This window comes from Ursus americanus, chromosome 8 (assembly GCF_024610735.1).
Source record: "Ursus americanus isolate L20-20 chromosome 8, mUrsAme1.1.p, whole genome shotgun sequence".
NCBI lineage: Eukaryota > Metazoa > Chordata > Mammalia > Carnivora > Ursidae > Ursus > Ursus americanus.
Genome location: NC_142134.1, coordinates 1,952,918 through 1,973,423, shown reverse-complemented (window position 1 = coordinate 1,973,423; position 20,506 = coordinate 1,952,918). Strand labels below are relative to the sequence as shown.

Sequence of the window (20,506 nt, the reverse complement as noted above, 5' to 3'; positions counted from 1 at the left end):
TAGGAAGTGATCAATTTTGAGTATCTATTGGTCTTGTTTTTAATTCAAATTATTTAATTGTAAATTTAAATTAAAATTGTAAATTTAATTGAAGTTTTAAAAATTGCTGTGTTTAACTCAAAATTTAACAATTGGCTTTTGGCGCCAGCACAGCAAATACAGAAATATTTTATATGTATTTCCAAAAGCTTTCCAAACTACAATTTTTAAAATACGATTTACTCTTGAAGAAAACAGAAAGTGTTTAGCACTTACCTAGAAGACGAGGCAGTGGAGGCAATGTAGGTAACTTAATAAGCCCCAAAAGTTTACCTCCAATGATGGCACAATAGAATAGGATTATAATTCCAAATAGGTTTCCTCCAGGAAGACATTCAATGCCAGTAATCGACCAAACTACAGCCCAGAGAAGAACCACCATGGTAACTGAAATAAACCAAGAAAACAAATTTCTACCAATAACTTCTCATATGCAGAGTTTAATACAATGTAAAATTTTTTTAAATGTTGAATATACATATAAACATTTATAACCATGTGTAAATTTTAAAAAAACATCATTAATATGAACAACTGGGTAATTTCCAACCATCTTAAAAAATAGGCTATTACCATTGACAGCCTGTCAATAGGCTATTACTATGCCTTTGGATTCACCTTTGGCCCCTCCTAATCCCATCCCCAATCTCCTTTCACACTGCCAGAAGGAACTACTATCTTGATTTTTTTTTTTTACCATTCCCCTATTTTTCTTTATAATTTTACCATAAATGTTCACTAGTTAATAAAAACAGTAACACTGGCAATCTTTACGCTCTTCATAGGAACAGGAGAATACTTGAACAATTACATTCCAGTATTTTTAGTTCCGTCTCGAATTAAACACTGCTGTTTCTTTTCTATAGTCAATGTTTGTTTAGAATTACCCACATACTCAACTATTTTCTATTTTGATCATTATTTCTTATGGCAACTCAACCCTTTTATCTGGGACAATTATTTTGTTGCCTGAAAAATTTCCTTTATTAGAGGCATTTCTATTAGAATGTGAAATATATTTCCTTGTTTGAAAAGCCTGGGTTGTACTAAATTGTACACTGAAAAGACTCCTAGGAAAACGGTTGGGCAGACCACTCAAAACTCAGAACTTGTGACCAAAGTACTGACAAAAACAGTAAGAATCCTAATAAAAGTACCAGCATAGTTAAATCTCCACTGACATTTGCATCTCACAGTCTCTTTTTTTGTGGACTAAATCCTCGGAACCACACTGAACTACTTCAAGAAGAATAGAATCCTGAAAGCATTTGCTTTCAATAGAAAGCAGTTCCATCTACACCTGAGCCAGATTATAGTTTTCTCATCAATCAAATATTTGTTGTTGTTTTAACTGAGGGAAAAGTGTTGGCAGCTACTTTATCTCTACTGTCGGCTTCTTCTACATCCACGTGCGGTTTCATTAGATAGTTTAATGGTGTAGAAAGTTGGAAAGTCTTTGAAGCCCCTAAGCCAGCGACTAACTGCCTGGAGGAGTTCAGCTTCTTAAAAATCCTCATTTTAGTAAGGTTTTATCTTCAACTCTAAGAAACCATATACCTGATCTTTCTTTGTCTCTTTTCATTTTTCAATGCATTTTGCACTCACTTGCTATTGCTTGATGATGCAAAATACACACGTGGCAGGAAAAATTATGTACAAATGCAAATTTTCCTATTCCACTGACACAATTCCTTATTTACCATCATATATAAACTAATATATTTATTAGTTTATATATTTCTCACACGATATTTCTCATGAAGATCTGTGGGTAGTAAATTCTTAGTTTTATTTATCTGGAATTACCTTTATTCTCATTCTTAAAAGATAGTTTTCCAGAGTATACACTTCTATGCTGAGAGTTACCTTCTCCCAGCTGCTCGAAAATACTATTCCTTGGCTTTCTGGCTGTCATTATTGTTTTTAAGTCTCTTTTAGGGAAAACTTCTTCTTTGGCTGTTTTTAAGATCTCTACTTTTTCTTTGGTTTTCTGCAATTTCAGTGTGATATTTTCAATACTTATGCTTAATTTCAGTATGGCTTCCTTTTAGTTTGCTTAGGATTTAAATTTTCCATCAATTCTGGAACATCCTGCCTTTATTTCTTCAAATATTTCCTCTTCGCCCTTCTTCCTGTTCTCTTTTGCTGGAACTGTGATTAAATAAACAGTCACAGTCCTGTCTCCATTTGCCTAACCCCAGTTTTCATATTGTCCATATTTTTTCCATGTGTACTGCCTTGTAGTCTCTTCAGATCTATTTGCTAGATTATTAATCTTCCAATCTTCTTTTCACTTAATCTGCTGCCTAATCTACTGAGTTTTAAATTTCAATTACTGTATTATGTCTTTCTTTTCTAGAAGTTCAATTTGGTACTTATTAAAACCTATTCATATTATAAAGAGTTACTTGTTTTATATTTCCTACTTCCTCTTTAACTTCAGAGATATTGAATATATCTTCTATTTTATTTTCTGATAATGAAAGTTTTGTTCATATTTATAAACAGTTACTTGTTTATTTCCTACCTCTTTAACTTCATAGATATTGAGAATACTTTATTTTATTTTCTGATAATGCAAATTTTTGAAATCTGTTTCCTTGTGTGTGTTGTGATTTTTGTGTTTGTTTGTTTGGTTTTGTTTTTTTGGCAACAGTGAACTCTTCCCTGAAACTTTATCTTTGGGAATTGTTGGAGGTGAATGTGAGTTTTCTCAGATAGGATCGGAATTTGCTCCTGCCACGTGCTTAGAATCTTAACAGTCCGGGACACATTTTTAGAGGAGACCCTTTCTTCCTCCAGGAACACTACAGAACAGACAGATCCGGTTTTGTTGCAGGCTCCCTCTGCAGGGCAGGTTGACCTCAAATTCACCATCACATTGGGCTCGAGCTTCCCCATGTAGGTGAGGGAGGATGATGTCCCCTATGAAACTTCTCCCAAGCTGAGCAGACTCAAGCACAGCCTCCTATACCCTCACGGTTCTCAAAATGAATCTCAAGTTCATGGGTGTTTTGCAGAAGCCTCCAGAGTGAAAGCCAGCTTGAGTGCTTATTTATCTCTCTTAGTCATACTGTTTTTGGTATCTGTCAAGTTCCTGTCTTCTTGACAGATAGCAGGTACATTTAAAAAGACTTAAAATATTGTTTTCAGATGTTTTCATTGACATAAATGATAGGATTGTTCATTGAGTCTCATCTACCATACTGCTGGAGATCAAATCCAATGTCCCATATTTTAACCCTCACAGAATTATTACAGATTTTGTAGGCTATGATGTTATTACAATGAAATAACTAAAGAGCCTTCTGTATTTTCCAGTTGGGTATAGGAACAGAAATTTCTATGTGGTATGGGAGGTGCAATAGGAAAGCAGGAATTGCCAGCTACTAAATTTTACCTTACCATAGCATAAAACCAGTTTTGTACTAAATTCAGAAGGTAGAATTAGTTATTCCACTTCAAGACCACTTTTCTTTTAAACCTCTAATGTTTCTTTCCTTTCTCATATTCAAAATGCAGTTCTAAATACATAGTAAATGTACATTTATAAGGTTTCTCTAAATCACATTTAATTCAGTTAGTAATTTACTTCTCATTTATGATTTTGAAAAATCATATTTTCAGATGTAAGATCAACTTCTTAAGAAAAATACTTTAGTACACTGATGGGACACAGGAAGGAGTACAGGGAAAAAAGAGCAGTCTTGTAAGTCTCAGAAACAGAGGCACACAAAAACAAGTGGAGATGTGTTTATATATCATGACTTCCCATTTCTCAGGCAGCTTTATAGACAATGATCATAGAATTAAAAAAAAATGAGTCTTCAAATCACGTCATTCATTTATACCCTTTCCTTAACGCAATCCCTATCTGTTTTTACTATAAACATTTTCACTAGATATGTGTCATGATTTGAATGGTGAAAGTTTAAAAAAAAAACAATAAAAAGGACAGAATAGGTATTAAATTATCTGTTGCCTTATCAACTGGTATATATTTTGGAACTTACCTAATTTCATTAAAAACATATGTGGAGCCTAGAACATAACATATTACACTTGGCTTCCATTGTCCCAGCTGAGAATGGCGAAAATGTCTTTCAGAGCTCATAAACGAAGTATAACAATAAAGAAGTGAGTCTGATTTTTTAGCAAACACAGCTTTTAGATCAAATGTGTTATATTCTTCAACGGATTTATTTGGGAAGCTATATATATGCTCCAGTGGTACCATTCCTCAACATAATTTTTGAAATTGTCTTTAAATTTGCCTTTATAGACAAATTTCAAACGCCTTCTCCTTTTCCCTGCTAAACTACATATCCTCCAATGTACAAAATTAATACACTCACACACACACACACACACACACATTTCCTTTTTGAACAAACAACAGCATTACTGAAACTGAACACCCATCTGTTCACCAAACTGATATTATAATTATGTTTGGCTGCCTCCAAAAACCAAATCCATTCCACAAAGACAATATTTGAATTAGTGTTGAGGTAACCTCCCAAAGAAAAATCCCCCAAATATTTTAGGTAATTGTAGTTGTACTGGGATAAGTTGAATTGGAAACCAGGAGCCTTACTTATAAAATGATGGATTCATTTAAAAGTATGAATTGAGCTGTGTTTGTTCAAACATTTAGTTGCATTATTTATTAATAATTAAAACCAATATTCGTGCAGTGCTTTTCTATCTACAAGTGATTTCTAGTCATTTTTCTCATTGGATTCCTAATGTAATCCTGTGACATTACTGAGATACAAAAAAGGAAAATGTCCTTGATCTCTGCTCTTTTCCTCTTCCTGCTAGCTGGAAAAGAAACTTCCCAACACCGTGGGAAGCCTTGTGTTGAAGATGGTGGAACCTGTCAGATTGGGCCCCTCCATGACTTGAAGAGCAGAATTCACTACCAAGTGAATTGTTGACCCAGTAGTTTTTATGTGTAAGGGAAGTAAACTTCTTTCTGTCCTTTAAACCATATTATTTTGGAATCTCTCATTATAACAATTTTATCTTTTACCCTCTCTTTCTGAATTAATTTTTACCATTTACATACCATTTGTTATTCCTCTATCCAGTAAACCATGTGGAGGACAAGAAAATGTTCGTCTTAGTCTTTGCAAATTATTTGATTCAGCTGGTATTTTTTGTAGCTTTCTTTCACTGCTATTCAGGAGGTTACTTCCTTCTGTTGGTTCTTTGGCATCTGTTGCTTTGGAGCTCATGACTGTTTCCTCCTGTATTTAAAGCAATTTAAGAATCCTTAAAACTGTGTATTTGCTGTACATTTTTATAGTTACTGAGCCATCACATCACAGATCAAATTTCCAAAATTCTAGAATCAAGGCTAACATTTTATAGTGGAAATGCACAGCTATATTAATAGCTAATGAGTAAATGCTTGGAAACAAGAACCATGTTAGGAGTATTTACCACTGAGTCCCTATTGGTAACATTGTAAATGCTTGAGTCACATAGTACTCCATTTTGTTTTGTAGTACTGGGTTTAAAATTAGCCTATTTAAGATATTATTCAAGGCAATAGTTGGTAAATATATCAAAGTGGTCCAGAAAAAGAGAACTATCTGTGGTGAAAACAAATTCAAATTCATTCATCTACTTGAACTTAAGCAATAAAGAGAGAGGGGAGAAACCAGAACCATTCCAGGGTTAGGCTGGGAACACAAAGCATTTCGCAGGCTCTCTATTTGTCCAGCCTCATATGAGTCACTAGCCACTACTGACTGCCAGGAAAACTGGTAGTCACAACTACTCTACGATTTGGGGGATTAAGAATGGGGAGAATTGTTAACTGAGAGATGGAGAATGAAGAGAACACAATGGTATCATACATCGGAAATATGGTGTCCCTTCCTTAAGGAAATGGTTAGAATGTTCTACATTTGATCATAGCTTTACCTGTGTATCTTGATATGTAGAAGCTGTGTGATCCATTCCTGCAGATGGTTCCAAATCTTCACGTTCAATTACTTTATCTTCATCCCCCATGATTTATAATTAGAAATAAGATGACACAGGGAAGAGGAATGGGATCTGTTTTGAAGGAGAAATAGTATAGTTATAGAACAAGTTGGAGATTTACATGAATGAATTAAGCAGCAATTTGAGCAATTTAAATGAATGAATTGCACTTATATTTTCCCTTAGAACTCTGAATGTCTAAAACACTTTAAATTGGGCTATTCTTAACTTTCTTTTTTTCACTTCCTTTTTTAAAAATTTTTATTTATTTATCTGTCAGAGAGAGAGAGAGAGAAAGCACAAGCAGGGGGAGCAGCAGGCAGAGGGCGAAGCAGGCTCTCTGCTGGATATGGGACTCGCCCAGGACCCTGGGTTCATGACCTGAGCCGAAGGCAGACGTTCAACTGACTGGGCCACCCAGGAGTCCCTATTCTTAATTTTCAATTGCTAACCTTTTCTTTGATTACAATATATTATATTAATTCTTATTTACCTTTATCTGTCTTGAAAAAGGACTTGTTAATATTTTTTTATGATTTGTTTCCCACCCTGGCTTCTGAGTCATTCTTCAAATATTCCAAGCAATATTTCTATTAAATTGTTCTCTCTAATGGGCCAACTTGGTGAAACAGGAAAGCTCCAGGCAAATTTTCAATGTTGAAATGAGTCACCGAAAAGAAATTAATGGATTCCATCATTTTCAGAGACACTGGAATCACTAATTCCTGCCTGGTTCATATTTCTAAATTAAAGTGAAAATAATACAACATTGAATAGCCACAATGTCTCAGACACCTCCTTTCTTGAGAGTCATTGTGGGTAATTTGAAGATTATTAAAACATATTTTTTGTTCTCTATAGGCTCACAATATTCCAGGAAAAATAAACTTACATAAAGCAGCAAAAAAACCTGTAGGACAGACCTATAGGCTGACTCCATAAATAACTACTTCTATCTCTTTGCCCTTGGCTTCCCACGCTAGAGGCTAAAAAGCCAAAAACTCCATTTCTTATTCATTTTGGCAGCTCTAGGTGGCCATGTGTCACAGTTCTGTGCAATGAGATATAAGTGAGAGTCCCTGGGGAGGGCTTTCATTCCCAGACAATAAGGCAAGGCTTTTTGAGGATCATACTGTTTACTCTTTGTCCTCTAACATTGCTCTTTCTCCTCCCTAGAATGTAGATATACCATCTGGAAGGTCAGTGGCCATTTCTCAACCATGAGAATAAAAAGCCCTACACTAAGGGGGATAAGTAAGATAGGAGGAGCTGGTTCCTTGATCATATCCTTGATTGCTCCATCAATCTTGGATGCCAAGCTTTGAAGTAATAGTTGAAACGACTGTTAGTCAAGAGTTCTTTTTACTAGTAATCAAACTTACTCCTAATGCAACAAGTATGATGATATTTTAATGGAGGTATGAACTATAAACCCTGGTAGGAGCAAAGAGAAAATTATGTGGGAGAAGGGATAATCTAATTCAACACATTTGCATACCTAATATGTGCCACACACTATACTAGGCCATAAACACAAGGATTAATTAGACAGGACCCTAGCCTCAAGGAATCATTTTCTGTTTAACAAAGTGCCAAGATGTTTGCATTTAATATTCCAAGGAAAATTATATCCTTTCCATTATTACCACCATCATTATCACCACCACCGCTATTTTTCTTCCTTATAAAATTCAATGTTGGCCACAGTGGCATCTCAAAACACCTTCAGTTTGGTTTTCATTATGTATTATATATAACAAATTCATGTACATATAATGATATATGTGTGTATATATGTAGATATGATTTTTAAAATTTATAAACTCATTCCAAAATTTAGACTCATGATGAGAAAGAATGGCATTTTGACAGGAAAAATGTTGGGTTCAGAGAGCTCTTCTCTTAAATGTATGGAGGTATGGATGCCAGTGGGATAATAAGGGGAAATTTTGCTAGAGCATGGGGTGGGAGGCTGAGAGCAATGGGAAATGAGGCTGGAGGATTAGGATGTCATATCCCAAACCATGGCACTTGGCCTTCACCCTGTGTAGAGAATGACCCTCTCATATAGTAAGTGATGATGTCTGCTGGGTCTGGAGTTGAACAAAGTTGCGTCTGTAGTCTAGTTCCACACATACAAAAGTTCTTAGCCTCCTTGTAACTAATTCCTTACCTATAAAATGGAGATAAGAGTAGTTCCAACCATGCACATAGTAAACATTCAGTAGTGCTGGTTGAGTCACTCAAATCCTTCTCCCTAATATAAATCTCTAAGGTTCTTTTTCCTTTCCTTATTAAGCAGGACAAGATCCCGCCCCCCTCCCCATCCTGAAGAATTTACAACTTAATCCCATTGATTTTCTTTGATGATGCCTTTTACCTCTTTCTTTCAAGGCTGACCTCTTGATAAGGTGGATGTAACACTCATCATTGTCATTTCACCTGTCTCATTACCAGAATTATATAGAAATTCTTGGGCAGTGTCACTAGGATCACCTCCTTTATCCAATTTTCAAAATGAGCCAATTCTGCCATTTATGAAGAAATTTTTAAATAGCCAACAAGTACAAATGATTATTTCTAATAAACTATTGGCTTAAATGAAGCCTTGAGAATTTATTTTATTAGTTATTCTAGTCTCTTTTAATGTAAACAATCAAAATTTGGTATGTTGCCCAGTATATGCTATTTGTGAAAATTTATATAGATTTTTGCATTCCAAAAAAATTCCCTGTTCTCCAATAATCTCCACCATGGATGCCAAAGTACTTATTTGAGATCAGAGAGTTACTGCAGAGAGAAAAGGTAAAATATTTAGTAAACTCAGGAAAACAATTTACAACTGGACAGTTCCGACTGTTCATTCTCTGCTATATTTCCATTCTTAAAAGAACACTTATATCACCTGTCTCACTTTAGAAACCCACTTAAGTTTAGGAAAATGAAAAAAATGTAACCTTTATTTTAAAGGTTTAAACCACATTCATGACACTTACTGTTCATAGTCACTGAGTCTTGAAATGACAATAGTGTATCCCCTACCAAGAAGACAGTTTTGGCAAAGAAATCAGAAAATATGCAAAAATGACCTTTTAAGGAGTCTAAGATATGTCATGAAATCCATTAAAAAGCAGAAAGTTTATACTCCTTACTTATAGAGAAGCTCTCAAGTACTCACTCAGAGCCCACTAACTCTTACTTTGAAAACAATTCAAATGACTGCTCATCTGGTTTCCAAACCCTCAGAAGATAAGATGTTGTAAGTTAAAAATGTAGGAAGAGATTGTGATAGAGGGAAATTGAGAGCAGCATGAGTGATAGCTGAGAGGAAGGAGATGGAAAGATAGAAATTTAAGGCTATAAAATGTGGGGATAAATATCTTTCCCATATTTGCAGTTTTGGCCCACCAAGCATCTTTCTCTGACTTTTTTGGTACCAGCATACTAATTTTCTTTTGTCTAATCCACATCTCCTCTGTTCTCCATCCATGTAGTTCATGTGAGATTCATGTCCTCCTCACCTTCCCAATCCCCATGCTCTACCAATGCTCTGGAGATGAGGACAGGCCTGGCCAATGAGGGAACTTCTTTCCCAGTCACATTGATTGTTTCAGGCATGAGCATGTGATCCATACCTGACCAATGAGAGTCAGCTTTAAGGTATTCGCTGCAACCATTGAGAAAGAGCTTTCTTTCTTTTGGGATTGCTAAGCTCAGATTCACCATTAACAATCCTTGTGACCTACAGAAAAGCCTTCCAAAGGATGAAGTGACCACAGAGCAAAGCAGATGTTTAATATGGAAGACGAGAAAGGGACAGCCTCAAATTAATAACCACATTGTTGATATACCTGGAAGCAGCTCCTTTGCAGTTATAGGTAAGCCAAATAAATTCCTTACCAGTCTGAGTTGGATTTCTGTCACTTGCCACCAAATGAATCCTCAGTAAGAACCTTCATTCATGAATTGCCCTGAAGGATCCCTGTATGATAACAGATGTTTAGGGAGGTGATTTTACATCTTTAAGAAAATGAAAAGAAAAAAAAAAGATATGCTAATATTTTCTGTTTTAAGAGTCATTAAAGTATATAGAAAGGCTTAGAAATGTAAACAGAATGTTTTTAAAAAATGTGGTATTCAATAAAATAGGTGTTAGTTATCCAGAAGGTTAATTTAAATGAAATGCTTCATTTTCAACAATGCTATTTAAATGAGACAATTGTTTTTTCATTGTGTTTATGAAAGTCTTTTCAAATCTTTCACCGCAGTGAAGCTTCAAGAAAGCTGTTAAACTGAGATGCTTGGGTGTCTTGAATGGAAAAATTAAAAAGTGGGGAAATATGGAGAAACTGGATGGTTTTTAAGATTAGTATTTAGTATTTAAGAATTAGTAACTAAGAATCACAGTTTCACGGAATAATAAATGTTGGAAAAGCCTTTAGAAATTACATGGTTCAGGGGTGCCTGGGTGGCACAGCGGTTAAGCGTCTGCCTTCGGCTCAGGGCGTGATCCCGGCGTTATGGGATCGAGCCCCACATCAGGCTCTTCTGCTATGAGCCTGCTTCTTCCTCTCCCACTCCCCCTGCTTGTGTTCCCTCTCTCGCTGGCTGTCTCTATCTCTGTCGAATAAATAAAATCTTTAAAACAAAAAAAAAGAAATTACGTGGTTCAATCTCTTTAATATTCACATGAGAAAACTAAAGTGTAGAGAAGCTAAAAAACTATTTTCAATTAACACAGCCAGTATCAGCCAAGTCTCATAGTAAAACTGTAAAAATTTGTGAAATGAGAGAATTCTTTAATCTATATCTTTGATTTCATGTCGTTTCTACCAAATCACTGCATTATATTTTTATATTTTTTGCTGTAATATTTTGTTTAAAATCCCACTCATATGTAACCATAATTAATTCTAAGTTTGAAAACACATTCCATAAGAAGTTTGAAAAAACATCCTATAAGAAAATATTTTTATTTTCTAGCTTGTATTATCTTCAGCTTTACTCTCTCCCATTGTTATGACTGTTACAGTTTATTATAAACAAAAAAAAATTTACTAATCCATTTAGGTTATGCAACATTGGTGACAAAATAAATGAAACAAGAACTTTTAATCTGTTCTAATGACAAATATTATTTACATATTCTGAATTATTAATTAATTGGCTAAGTGACAACTTGCCATTTAAATATGCCTTAAGATTCTAAAGATTAGGGGCGCCTGGGTGGCACAGCGGTTAAGCGTCTGCCTTCGGCTCAGGGCGTGATCCCGGCGTTCTGGGATCGAGCCCCACATCAGGCTCCTCCGCTATGAGCCTGCTTCTTCCTCTCCCACTCCCCCTGCTTGTGTTCCCTCTCTCGCTGGCTGTCTCTCTCTGTCAAATAAATAAATAAAATCTTAAAAAAAAAAAAAGATTCTAAAGATTAAGGAGCTCTCTCTTTATAAAAATTCAGTTAAACTAAAATGCTTTGAGATTTTTGTATATAAAAAATGATACTGAGAAGTAGGAAGGCAAAGCACATTTTAGATAAATACTAAAATGCCTAGAAACAGAAGGAAGTTTTTTTCTGCTTCTCAATCAAGATGTTGCATTATTCAGACCAATACACAACAGTAAAACATATTAGAAAAAATTTATCTCACGTTAAATAGAGGAATTTTATAGATTTCGTAATATAATAAATCATGTTAATTTAATCAAAGTTCTGTGACTCAAATATAGATTTCAGTAGAAGAATGTGGTTTGACCTAAGCCAAAGGATGTGGCTGTTATGGCTGTTGTGATTGCCCACTTGCTAGAAGGTGAGTAGCTCAAGGGTTTTCTAAAAACATATGCAAAGGTTGTTGGCCATTCGTGCCTCTCTTTAACATTCCCAGGATACAGAATTTCCTACAGAACTGATCTACATGCTTAGAAACCATATTGGCTTAATTTGAGCTTCATGTTGCAATACTAGGGACATATGCCACCAAAATCATAGAGCTGTGGACTTGAAAAGAACAGTCTCCTAAATCCTTCCTTTAAACTTGAGAGAAAATTGTAGATCAAGAATATGAGTGATTATGTATATGCATGTGTATGTAAATAAATAGAAAAAGTCTGTTAATAGTAGCTGTCTTTGGGGAAGGAAATGGCATTAGAGTGGCTGGAATTTCATTTTTATTCTCTATACTTTTGCATTGTTAGGATTTTTACAATAAGAAGATTTTCTCATGCAAAATACATTTTGTATAAGAATACATTTTAAAATACATTTTTAAAAAGTTATATAATTTTTAAAGCTTTAGAGAAAAAATTATACAGCTTTCCTCAGTAATAATATTTTTCAGAGATAAAATCTGGTAATTTTATTTTAGGTAACTTAATCCCACTGCTACAATTTAAGGTATTTTTTTGGTTTTTTGTTTTTGTGTTTTTCAAAGAAGGTGGGGAAGTGCCTAACATCTTCTACAGCAGATTTCAAATATTTTTTAAGCCCAACGAAATCGTTCATCAAATAAAACCCTATCCTGAAATCCAACGCATGGGACCAATAAAGACGGAGCTGCAGGAGCCCTGTCTACTGACCCTATTCCTCCTGGCAAGTAAAGCACATTTTGAAAACCACATATATTAATATGCTTTCATATACAGAAATATGTGTTAAATCAGCCTTCTCCTTTTCAGATTATTTTATTAATCTGAATGCTTAAGAGTTATTTCTGTAATATTCCAGAGGAAATAAAAGAACACTCAATTTGTGAATGTCCATAGGCTCTTGGTCAAGTAAAATATGCTTACTGCTATCAGCTAAACTACTGTTAAAGCATCATTACACAGGTAAAGTCTGGTAATTCTTGTTATTTTCTGTCTGAGCTGGGGACAGACCAACACGTAATGGGATAATCTCAATGAGAACTTACACACATGGCTGGAGTACTGTATGTGCTATATTCATACATTTGAAAGAACATCTCCACGACTGTTTATTAAGTACTCTGCAATGGTGACAATAAAAACTCCGACCTTTGGTGTTCATCCACTCATGTGTTGAAGGTTCTCAGTCTGAAATAATATGTCTATGTAGAACATATAGAAACCTTCCAGTTTCTGGATTCTGTTAATCAACTCTGATCTAATGTTCATTCCCCAACAGGATACCTACCCAGCAGTGAGAAATTCAGGTCAAGTGAAGGGTGGAACTTAAATTTTCCTCGTATTAATTACTAAAATGACTAAGAATGCTTTCCCTGAACAAAATGACCTTATCTGAAAGAGTTACATGTGCCGACCACACGAGACCAAGTAATCAAAAGAAAACAACTGCTACTCAATTTGGTTAACTGATACAGTGATTTGGTTGAATCATCGTGAAGTAAAACACTATGTAATGAGATATGAATACAAGGAAATTACTCCTAGGTAAGAAAGGACCCAATACTTGCTTCTCTCCTTTCTAATTTCTCTCCCTACCAAGGACAATGCATTTAACTGAAAGTTTGAAATATTACCTCTAGGCCTATTGAAATCAGAATTTCCAGAGATTTTAATCTCCGCAAGTGTGGCAACACAACCTATTACATACTAAGAGCCATTACTCAGGTATGCCAGTGTGTACCTTCCCCACCCCTAGGGATAAGTCATGCTTGGGCTAAAGCAATCTCTGTAACACCATTCCTTTATGCCAGCTGTTGGTTTAGGACTGAACATGATTCACTTCTTGCCAATGAAATCTGTGGGCAAGACTGTTGGGCACCACTAGATATGATTTTCCTTCCTCCAAAAAAAAGAGGCAAGAAACTTCTCCTTTTTAAAACACTTAATTTTAATTAATTAATTAATTTATTTCTTTATCCCTCTTCTCTGTCTTTAAATGGTGTATATGTGTGTGTGGGAGGCTGAGGATGGGGACTGTGTTTCTTGGAACTTGAGCAGCCATGAAGAAAAAGTCAAGATTAATTAGCTCATGGAAAGCAACCTAAACCTTGATATCATCGGGCTACTGAACAAACCCTGGATACACTTACCTCCAGACATCTTGTGTGAGAATAGCAAACTTGTATTTTCGAAGACAATTTTGGCAGAATATCATGTCACATGCCGCCAAGAGTATCCCAAACAATACAACAGGTGATTTTGATGCAGTCAGCTCAGAGAAGCTCTGATGAGCAGTAGTGGGGAACCTTTGGCTTATAGTGCTTCCCTAGCTTCTTGACATGGTGCAAAATCTTCCTGGAGGATGAACAATTAGAACACTGCCTCTGTATTGATATTTCTCAAAGATATCTGGAAAATAATATTTTAGTAGCTAAAAACTCAATGCCAAGGTTTTTAGTGCCATTCTTTTAGTCAATAGAGATTATATAGATTGTAAGTTTATATATTTTTCCTTCCCTAGCCTTGAAGTTCAGTTGTAATATTTGAATACTGAATAAAAACAAAGTTGGGCTTATAAACATTTGACTGTTTTCTGTTTGTTCATGAAGCAAGTAAAACCACAACAAAACAGTACTACTATCACTGCCTGGGGTTTCATTTTTTGCTTTCTCTACTTGGTAAAATTCTACTACTAAGATCTAACTCAAATGTCACTTTCTCAATTAGTATTTCCTAACTTTATGTAGACTAACTCTGTCCCTCTTTTTTCTCTCTCAGGACTCATTTATTCTTGCATTCATTCAACAAACATCTATTAAGCTCTTGCCAGATTTTAGCCCTTGTTCTGGGGATTCAAGAATGAACAGTCTGAGGGAGGAAAGGTACAGCATAGGGAATACAGTCAATGGCATTGCAATGATGTTGTATGATGACAGATGGTAGTGACAGATGATATTTGTGGGTGAGCATAGCATAACATATAGACTTGTTGAATCACTCTGTGGCACACCTGAAACTAATGTAGCATTGTGTGTCAACTATTCTTCGATTAAAAAAAAAACAGCCCTTGGGGCGCCTGGGTGGCACAGCGGTTAAGCATCTGCCTTCGGCTCAGGGCGTGATCCCGGCGTTATGGGATCAAGTCCCACATCAGGCTCTTCCGCTATGAGCCTGCTTCTTCCTCTCCCACTCCCCCTGCTTGTGTTCCCTCTCTCACTGGCTGTCTCTATCTCTGTCAAATAAATAAATAAAATCTTTAAAAAAAAAAACAGCCCTAAAAAAAGTGAACAGTCTGACATGGTTCCCACACTCAAAGGTTGCAACCTAGTCAGAGAACGATATAGATCGCTCTTTAAACAACCATAATAAAGTATGATAAGTTTTGATACTAGGCGCATCCCTTCACAGTTATTGAAGTTTATTAGACTTTTATGGATTTTCTGTGGTGTGTAAAGCACAAGAGATATGACGATTACTGAGATGTAGTCTCTGTTCTTTAGGGAGGGAAGGAGACTGGTATGTTTCATCAAACCAGTTTCCTGCACTGCCTGGGCACACTGTAGACATTTCCCAGCCTCCCTTACATGTCAATGTGGCAAGTCACTGAGGTGCGGCCAAGGGGATGTGAGCATAAGTAATGCATGCTACTTCCATTCCTTACCTATAAGAAACCTCCGTGCAATGCACCACATAATCTCTCTTTTCCTGTCCAATGCCTGGAAACTAAGAACTTTTAAGGTCTTAGTGCATGACAAAGCCATAACATAAAAAGAATTTGGGTTCCTCAATCACTGAGTAGAATGCCATCAGCTGAACACCTGCTTGGACTTTACATAAGTAGAAATAAGCTTCTACTATGTTAGTTACTGAGATTTTGGAGTTTATTATAAAAGTTAGTATTACCTTAAAGTAATTTCATTATGATGTGAGAAGTGCAGACACAGGGTTGAAAAGGGAGAGAAGGTATTGCCCAGTGTGGCTGGGGGTCAAGTGATACTTGAATCAAGTTTTGAAAGATGACTTAGCCTTGTAAAACAATGACCATTACATGCAGAGGAACCACATGATTAAAGGATGAGGAGAGAAAAGGAAAGGGCATGTAGGGAATCCTATGCACATTTATGTTAATTAGAGTATAATAAGTATAATGGTGCAAAATGTGGAGAGGTCAGAGGAAAATGGAGATGAAAACCCTGAATGTAAATCCTTGTGTCACTGCCTCCTAGTTGCGCCATTTTGGGCAAGTTACTTAGCCTGTCCGGACATGTTTTTTCCAACTGTAAAGTGGTGATACTGCCTATGCTACAGAAAATCTTAATATAGTATTAAGTACATCATAGAGTCCCAATAAATTACCGCCCCCCATGATTTATCTTCCTAAGATTTTCCTTGAGAAAAAAGCATACAGATACTGTACTGAAAAGCACAGGTAAGGGACACTGCCATATTCAAGACTTTTAGTCCTTCATATAAACTGCAGAAAAATAAATTAGATTTCTAAAAAAGGTAAAGAGCTTTTATTATATGGACAAGAGATACTCGATGACTTTAGAAGGCTCTTAAAAACTGTTTAAAACTTATCATAATTGTACTCTTCTTAACATGTATGACATGTGACTACAAAATGCTGAGAACACTCCCTCGTTACACAAGCGCATGGAGAGGTAGCTCCATTTTCCCCCATACAGTGTTCCTAGGCTTTGTGTGGAAAAAAGATATAAATCCTTTTCTCCCAGAGGAGAGATCTGTTCTGTCATTGGTGTTTTTGTGCTGACCAAGAGTCACTGGCCTACCAGTCATCAACGGGGCTAGTAAAGAGTCAGTCATGAACCAGATATTCCACAATCCTTTGTTACAGAACATATTCTGTAAATGTTTTAAATGAAGACATATTTGATGTTACATTTGTGGAGCAAGAGAATTTGGAAATAATGTAGTCAATGGGTAACAAACTCAAATACCTTCAGGGGCCAAACTCAAATGTGGGGGGTCTGTGGAGCTGCAGAGGGTGGAACCCAAGTGAAGGCATTCACATCACTGCAAGCTCCCGAATCTAATCTCATGGTTTCATTTCCCATCTACAGAAATGGAAGAGATTCAGCTTAGGTGACGGAGGCCACATAGCAAACATCTTAGTCAATATAGAACACTGAAATCACCTCAGGTATTTTAAACAGGAAGAGGTTTTACACAGGGAATTGAGGGAGTTGTTGAAAGGGCTAGAAGTGCAGGTTCTAGACTGGGCCTCCAGGAGCGACATCTAGAACGCTAGCAAATGATCCACTGAAGAGTGTACTATTTTTGCTACAATCAGAAGGCCCTGCAAGGACGATGGAGTTCAAGGACATCACTGTAGCTGTGACCCCGAGAAGCTGGGATCTGAAAGCCGCCTGCACAAGGAACACAACATACTCACCACTTCCCTCCATTGCTTCTTGACAGCCACAGAGCTGGAGATACAACACGTCAGTGCTGAGTCTGGCTGTCACCACTGCTGTTAAATCCCTCCCACACCCACGGTTCTGAAGACGAGGACTGACACCTCCGGCCTTCTCTGTCAGCAGCAAACAGCCAAAAATAGCAGGGAGAGGGCCTGTGTCTCACCTCTGTGTTTGAAATCTCAGACAAGTTCATCTACTTGCCAGACCCTGATTTTACATTTAGAACTCTAGCTGGAATGGAGTCTAGGAAGCGTTTTTAGCTTTCCAGTTTGTTCTGTCCATGAAGGCATACTAGAAGCAGGTAGGAATGGATGTGAATGCCAACCTTCTATATCCAGCACAGCAAATTTTGGAGTAGGCTCCAAGACAGACCTACATCACTGACTTTTACCCACTTCTGTGGAAAACCTTAAAAAAAATAATAAAAAATAAAGCAAAAATCTTGTCAATAGGGTTATATTCCTAAAGAACTTAATATTCTAGAAAATATATTATGTGAATCAACCACTTAGCTCACATCAATAGTATGGCACAAATCACACTACCTCATTACTTAAGTATATTCTTATTCACTGGATTTTGAGGTACTGAATGGCATAAACTGTATTTAATTCATATTTATATTTCTTGTCCCCATGCCTGCTTGGCCCAGAGAAGGCACACAGGTATTTGCTAAAGTGAAATGTTTCAGGGGCGCCTGGGTGGTCGGCTAAGCGCCCATGATCTCTGGGTCCTGGATCAAGCCCCGTATGGGGCTCCCTGCTCAGCAGAGAGTCTGCTTCTCCCTCTCCTTCTGCCTGCTGCTGTGCCTGCTTGTGCTCTGTCAAATAAATAAATAAAATCTTAAAAAAAAAAAATAAAGTGACATGTTTCATTGTTAGCTTAGAGAGAAACAGACCAGAATTTTATCACAGCAGTTTGTAGCAGCAATAATGTTAGGTGGAGGCCCCCTTATAGAGTGGAGGAGTGCGGTGTCAGTCTTTCAACAAGAACAGAGGTTGACCTAAGTAGGTACCTGCCGTCTCTCTGCCCACTGGTGTCCGTTTCTCGACAGGAGGCTAAAGGGGATGGTGGCTTTCTGATATTAATCTTGTAGGGCAACAGATCACCAGAGTCTAGGATGAGAGAACAAGCCGACAGCTGGTAAGTAAGAAAAGCCGCAGACAGCGTGCACTTGGAGCAGGCAGTCAGGAAGGTCTGGCGCTCTCAGCACCTTCGCGGTGCTCACGTCGCCCACAGAAGCAACACCCTCTGGCTGACTGAGAACCGAAACACACACAGGAACAACACGCTCTGGGCCCTTAGTGTTCTCTGAGGGCTACTCACGTCGCGGTCTCCGGCGCAGGAAGCGTGGGAAACAGAGCGAAATGTCCGCGGGAGCCTGGTGCAGCCAAGCGCGGAGCCTCCGGGCAGCGCATCTCCGCAGGCGGAGCCGGAGGCTGCGAAATATGCAGATGCGGAGGCGCGGGGCGCGTCGCGGTCGCCGAGGCTCCGCCTGCCCCGCACGCGGGAGGTCTCGCCCCCCGAGGTCCGGCCGGGCCGCGCGGAGTGATTTTCCGAGCAAGCTTCGCGGCAGCCCCCGCGCCCTCCGCCGGGTCGGGCTCTGGCGGCGCGTGGCCTTCTTGGGCGGGGCGGGGCGCGGCCGCCCACGGGCCCGCTTCCCGAGACCTGGGCGCTGCCCCCCGGGGTTTCAGTGCTGTGTTGTGGCCGGGCTGCTGGCCCCTGGTGCCGGAACCGGCCCCCGGACACTCGCGGGAAAGGTCTCCCAGCGAGCGCGGAGCCCACAAGGCCCTGGTGCGGTGGCGCGCGCTGGCTCTCCTGGAGCACCCCGGGCGGGCTTAACGCTCCCTGCGCCAGCTTCTACATTTTGGGTTTTAACTCCACCTTCGTTTTAGCTGTGTCGTGTCAGATGCGGTGGGAAGACGGGACTCTGTCCGGGTGAACAGTTAGGTGGGATGGAAGGCTTGTCCTTCCCCTGCTTCTTTATTGCGTCTTTTAAAAAAAAAAATTTTTTTTATTGTTAGTCACCATACGGTACATCCCTGGTTTCGGATGTAAAGTTCAAATAAATCATAAAATGGGCAGAAGATACGAACACTTTTCCAATGATGACATACAAATGGCTAACAGACACATGAAAAAATGTTCAAAATCTTTATTGCGTCTTTCACACGAGCCCTTCTTACCGCATCATTTTAGATTGTAACCTTCCCATCAGCAGTTTCTTTTTTTCCTTTAAAACTCCCTGCTTTTCCTGTGTCTTCCTTTCCTGTGTCTTTCCGCCCTCCAAGTGACTGTGTGTATGTGCGCGTGCCCTTTTCGGGGTAATTTTCATTACCTTAGGGAATAAAAATGGTCTTACCTGTTTTTCACGCCTTGGGCCAGTTTTAATCACCGCTTTTCAAGCAAGAGGGACAACATCAAGGAAGTGTCTCCAGCAGATAGAAACCACTCACTCTTGTCTCTCGGGTCCTCCTTTGTGAGTAGTATGGATGAACCTACATCCATCCAAAAATCTTCAGGGCATCTAAAGTGATCAGTGTGTTTTCCCTAAATTGCTCTTCCTCTCCTAAAGCCTGCAGAAATTTCCAGTGGTATCCAGCTTCCTCTTACCCCAGGAATGAAATATATTTTTCCTTTTCTTTCAGTCGTATGACCTTCATTGACACATCACACGATTTGATTAAAATGACTTGGGAGAACATTGGACTTTTTGGTTAGGTTTTACCTCTACTTTTATTGTTTATAATGTTTTATCGTTCATAGTTAGCTGAGAGAACTGACTCTGAGGAAGCCTTTGTTAATGTTAGATTTCATTTTGCAGAATTCATTCTGTGTTTATTTAGAATTCCTTTCTCACAGCTATACATACACACGTATACTCGCTCACGGCATAAAGTACTTCATAACATACTTATAAGCTTCAGTGTTCCATCATTTCACTTCATGAGAAGTTACAGCATTTTGTTTTTTTTTTATTTTTTATTTTTTAATGACTTTTTCTTATATTATGTTAGTCACCATACAGTACATCCCTGGTTTCTGATGCAAGGTTCGATGATTCATTAGTTGTGTATAACACCCAGTGCACCATGCAATACGTGCCCTCCTTACCACCCATCACCGGCCTATCCCATTCCCCCACCCCCTCCCTTCTGAGGCCCTCAGTT

At 37.9% G+C, this 20,506-nt stretch overlaps 1 protein-coding gene across 5 annotated transcripts in view; it reads right to left on the bottom strand.

The window, feature by feature from the left end:
• Positions 1–19,847, bottom strand: part of SLC9B2 (solute carrier family 9 member B2) — a 56,420-nt gene extending 36,573 nt beyond the window's left edge. For 2 of the 5 annotated variants that reach the window (XM_045792744.2, XM_045792801.2), the window contains exons 1-6: positions 18,663–18,891; positions 14,046–14,304; positions 9,937–10,018; positions 5,974–6,108; positions 5,111–5,291; positions 256–426 (exon numbers count right to left, since the gene is read on the bottom strand). In XM_045792744.2, coding sequence (XP_045648700.1) covers positions 256–426; positions 5,111–5,291; positions 5,974–6,063 — 442 coding nt within the window. In that variant the 5' untranslated portion in view covers positions 6,064–6,108; positions 9,937–10,018; positions 14,046–14,304; positions 18,663–18,891. Of the gene's footprint in view, positions 1–255; positions 427–5,110; positions 5,292–5,973; positions 6,109–9,936; positions 10,019–14,045; positions 14,305–18,351; positions 18,452–18,662; positions 18,892–19,698 lie in introns of those variants that run through there. The other 3 variants (XM_045792762.2, XM_045792771.2, XM_045792754.2) reach the window with 3 other exon arrangements.
• Between the last annotated feature and the right edge of the window lie 659 nt (positions 19,848–20,506).